General features: G+C 52.7%; 1 protein-coding gene and 1 pseudogene across 1 annotated transcript, besides 2 other annotated features; both read left to right on the top strand.

Moving 5' to 3' along the window:
• On the top strand, positions 1 to 1034 carry Tc00.1047053504189.10 (annotated as a pseudogene; the record flags this gene model as incomplete).
• Positions 1 to 4598: a sequence feature (areas not merged during assembly with more than two copies in the genome that could not be assigned to a particular haplotype).
• Positions 1054 to 1126: a sequence feature (A-rich).
• Positions 3831 to 4598, top strand: Tc00.1047053504189.5 (trans-sialidase, putative; the record flags this gene model as incomplete). The annotated part of the gene is made up of 1 exon (XM_798406.1): positions 3831 to 4598. A coding segment is annotated over one exon (768 nt), but the record flags the coding sequence as incomplete, so codon positions are not given.

Here is a 4598-nt window from a genome sequence, read left to right on the forward strand (position 1 = left end):
TTTTATTTTATTTTGTTTTTACTTCTGTGAAGGCTCCGTCGTTCCTGGAGGATGATGTGCAACATCAGTGTGCCCATCCGGCTGTTGGTTTTGGTGCAGAACGGGCGGGAGGCGATGCTGTCGTTGTGCCTGCAGGAACTCGAGAGGGTCTATGGGTGGTCCGGACGCCTGGTTGTGAGTCGTCACCCGGAAAACATCGGGTACAGCGCTGCCGCGAACATCGGGTCACGACTTGCACTCTCGCTGCCGCGCGAGGAAGTGCCTTTTGTTTTTGTAACAAACAGGGACGTAGAGTTTTCACCCGGTCTTCTTCCCAACCTTCTACGCGATGTGCATGAAATAACGAGGCATGATGCCGCTCGCATGGATGAGTTGTCGGCGGAGGTGGCGAATGAGCCGAGCGAGTACAGTCCTGTTTTGCGACGGGGCTTGAGGGTGCTGCGCTCCACGGTGAACGATGGCCGATTGTCGACGTCTGCGCTGCTGCCTGACCGCATCCGTTATTCCTCTGTGAAGGAGCGTGAAAAGGCGGTTTCGAAGCATTACGGGCATTTTGCGCGTATTAAAAAGCAGTTGTTTTGTGTCTGTTATGTTGACACGCCTGGCGATCAGCACGGTGGAATATTTTGACGAGAAATTCTACCCAGATTGCGTGGAGGATGTCGACTACAGCTTACGTCTCCGTTTGCTTGGATTTCGGGAGCGAAATGTCTTATGCGGCAAATTTGTGCATCGCGGCAACTATAATATTCGTTTCTCTAATGAGATGGAGCCACCGGACGCTCTCTGGTACCGTCGCGTCAGGTCTTTGAGTGCGAAGGATGCACATGCCATGATGAATTGGGGCCCTCAACGGGCGTGCAGTGGCGGGTGCAAGGGGCCATATGACGGCATGGTCCCCCGAAGACTTTTGGGTGAAGGATGAGGCACGCATACAGCGCATTCGGGCCTACGGGCATGATGAGGAGCAAGGGGTTCCAAAGGTTGACTATGACAGGACACTTTTGCATCCTGTAAGGACGAAAGGAAGATGAACTGGCGCCAGTCGCAAGTTTTATGTTTTTATTATTTTATTTTGTTTTATTTTTTACTTTAATTATTAAAAGTTTCCTTTTTATTTATATTTACACAAATGATATTTAAGCGAGTACGCCATGGGTTTTAAAGAGTGCAACCATATATTTGGCATGACAGGGGGAGGGCGCAGCGTCCAAAACTTGGCCGTGTTGCCGAGGGTAGGTGAGGGAGGTAGAAAGTAAGAAACGTGAAGATGATGGATGAGGGAGAAATAACAGGGGAGGGAAGCAGAAAACAAGCCAAAAATATTGTGGGCACAACGCTGTTTCTCACGGCGGGCGATCGACGCCCTCATTGGCTACTAAGTTACCCACTGAAGGTGACGCCCGTTTCCGCTGGATATGCTGCGTGCATATCTGTCGGGCTCTTTTTTGTTGGTTTGTTTGTTTCCCGCACATTTATTTCTCCGTGCCGCCTGACCCACTCGTTTATTATTCCCCTCTCTGTTTTTGTGCGTGCACCGAGGGAAGGGCTCGGGGACATGAAGTGCGCTCCCCTTCTGTGAGATGCCACCAAAAACGGGAGAACAAAAATAAAAGTGAAGCGGGGAGGGGAACCATCGTCACGCGTCCTTTTCTCCGAGAAGGCTGCTCGCCACGCCACTGAGGCGCGCCGTGTGCTTCACGAGGCCCGCTGGACTCGATTGGGGAGCCGTGAATGATGGCGCGTGTGAGTGTGGCGGATGCGTCCCCCAGGCGTCCCTAGAGGACCCTCTGGCCATTGGGACTGCGTGGAATGCGGGAGTCCGCGGGGATATTTGGCCGTTTTGTTGTATTCTTCCATCCGCCCATCCCAAACCTCAACACGGCGGCTGAGCCAACGACTGCGACGGGATCCGTTGCGTATTTCTGAATCTTTTTTGCGTTGCAGCGGCAGGCCTGGTGTGCCCTGCTTGGCAGACACGGTGGACGGGAGTGGGCTGCCGTATCGGGAAAGCGATGGTCACGGCGGAGTGTGTTGTGTACTTTGCAATTTGGCGTGTTTGTGGCAATCCTTGCGGATGATGTGACGGCGCCTGTTTTACTTGTAGGGAGAGAAGCGATGCTCCACGGTGATGCACACGTTGCGTGTGGAGGTTTGTCTTGCTGTTGGTTTGTGAACGTTTTTTTCCCTTTTGCAGAAACACCACAGAGGGCGGTGTCTGCGGACAGCAGAGAACCGCGAGGAGGGGCATCACCCGATTTTTGGCGCGATGAGGCGGCTTCTGTGATTTTACGGTGTTTATTTTCAGGATTGAGAGGCTATCCTTTGCTGGAATGTATTGTGGGAGACCATCCGCGTGTTTGTTTTTTAGTTAACCCCTTGGCATTTGGTGTCTGCCGTGAAACAGATGTTGATGGCCTTTTTATGGCGGCGAGATGCATGTTTATTTATTTAATTGGCGAGTGTGTGAATTGTTTTGCGTTCTGCCACGCGGCTTGTTGCTGACGGCACGTGGCCGCAGGGAGACGTTGTGAGCGCCTCTGAAACGAGGTGCGATTGAGCAGTCACCTCCTCCGCTCGCCGGTACACGCTGTTGAGGCGGCGTGATGGTAATGAATCGGCCTCTCAGAAAAGCAACGAGAGGACATTTGTTCTTCCTGCTGCGGTGTACGAGTGGACTCTCCAATCCGTGGGCGGGGTTGCTCTGCGTGCCGTATTTCTTTGAATTCCATGAGTTTTTTACATCGCCATCCACACGCACATGCACGCAGTCTCCCTGTTTGCCCTCCTGTGGGCGGGAGACCGGGATGCAAAGGGAAAATGTGGCCCGTGCCTGCATGTGGTAAATTCTTTCTTGGGAGGGATTGCGACTGTGATGTCCGTCCTGGCAGGCAGGAATGGGATGGGCGAAGAGCAGAGGGCGAGTAACAACGATCGTGTGCGGAGCAATGCGCAGTGAGTAGGGCGAATTGGTATTTGTGTTGACTTTTAAATGCATTTTTGTCTTTTTCTTATCTGACGATGGAAATAAACTTTGGGTGACGTGTTGTGGATTATTTGCACATGATTCAGCGCGGCAACACCATTTGCGGAGAAAATGAGTGGCATCTGCGTGCGGCTTGTTTTTTGAGCGCGAGATGGTCGGGGAGGTGCTCAACGCTCCGAGAGGCCAGGAGCAAAGAGGCGCGCACTGCTGCAAGCAGAGGGATGCACGCTCCTGTTGGTGGCGTTTCTGTGGAGCCCTGAAGTGCCTGCAGGGAATTTGTTTCTGCCGCCTCATTATTTTGTTGATTGGTGCTTGCCGAGGCCTTTTGAGGCGGGACGTGGGATGGACCGAGAGAGCGTGTGTCGTGCGGCGGTGCTGTGATTTGGTGCTGCCCACGTTTGTGCAGATAATTCCGTTTGTGTCCGCGTTCTTGCCGCGGCGGTGCACCGGGAGCGTGTGACTGATCACTGTATCACTTGCGGACTGTTTTGGCAGGAATTTGAATGGCGTCGCCGAATGATGAAATTCCGCGTCCATTTGTGTGTGTGTGTGTGTGTTGGCTTCCTCTGTGACTTGCCGTGTTGTTGTTTTTTTTATGTGGGCGATGTTTTTCCGTGATGTCCCTTACAGATTTTATTTTGTCCGCACCTTGCGTGAGTGATGTGCCCTGCTCTGCTTCTCGCTGACGTGTCTGATGTATTGCCGCTCTTGCTGCTGTACTCTCCACTTCTTGAACACAGACACACGCTAGGAAAGGAAGTAAGTCTAAACGCTAATCGCTACTGTGAAATTCGAAGGCTCTGAAAGGACCAACAGCACATACGCCGCCCACACACATATTTATATGCTCTCACGTGTTGCTGCAGTGAAGGCACCCCGCACACACAACCGTCGCCGCGTGACCGGATCCCGCGGGAGGAGGAGGGAAGGAAGAGAGAGTGAGCCGGAGAGGCGCAACATGTCGCGGCATCTCTTCTGCACTGCAGTGCTTCTCATTGTTGTGATGATCTGCTGTGGATGTGGAGCTGCGCACGCTGAGCAGGCAGGGGCCACTGTTGATCCGTTCACAGGGACGACGCCGATATCATTTGCTAATTGGAAGGAGTTTAACGAGGCCGGGAGGAAAATCACCTCGCTCCGTGTTCCTGGCCTCGTTAAAGTGGGTGAAGATGTATTTGCCGTTGCTGAAGCGCAGTGCGGGGAGGAGAACGGAGCCGGCCGCCGTGCTGGGATTGTCTCAAAGCACCTGAATATAAGTGATGACCCAATGGATATTTCGACGTCGGATATAAGTTTGTTTTGCATGCAACTTGTGGACACCGCCGCGAATAATTTTGGGACAACGGAATTGTTGCGACCAACGACGCTTGTGTTTGGTAACAGTGTTTACATGCTCCTGGGAAACCAAAGCCGTACAAAGCCGCAGTTTCAAGGTGAGAATGAGCGGGGTCTTTTACTCGTGAAGGGAACTGTCGCCAATGAGGGTGGAAACAACAAGAAACTTTTGTGGAATGAGGCCCATTTGGTGAAGCCTGAACCCAGAGGAGATTCTTATTCCTTGACCGAGTTAACTGGCGGTGGAGGATCGGGTGCTGTGATGCGTGACGGCACG

Source organism: Trypanosoma cruzi, genomic scaffold (genome assembly GCF_000209065.1).
Source record: "Trypanosoma cruzi strain CL Brener 1047053516815 genomic scaffold, whole genome shotgun sequence".
In the NCBI taxonomy this organism is placed as follows: domain Eukaryota; phylum Euglenozoa; class Kinetoplastea; order Trypanosomatida; family Trypanosomatidae; genus Trypanosoma; species Trypanosoma cruzi.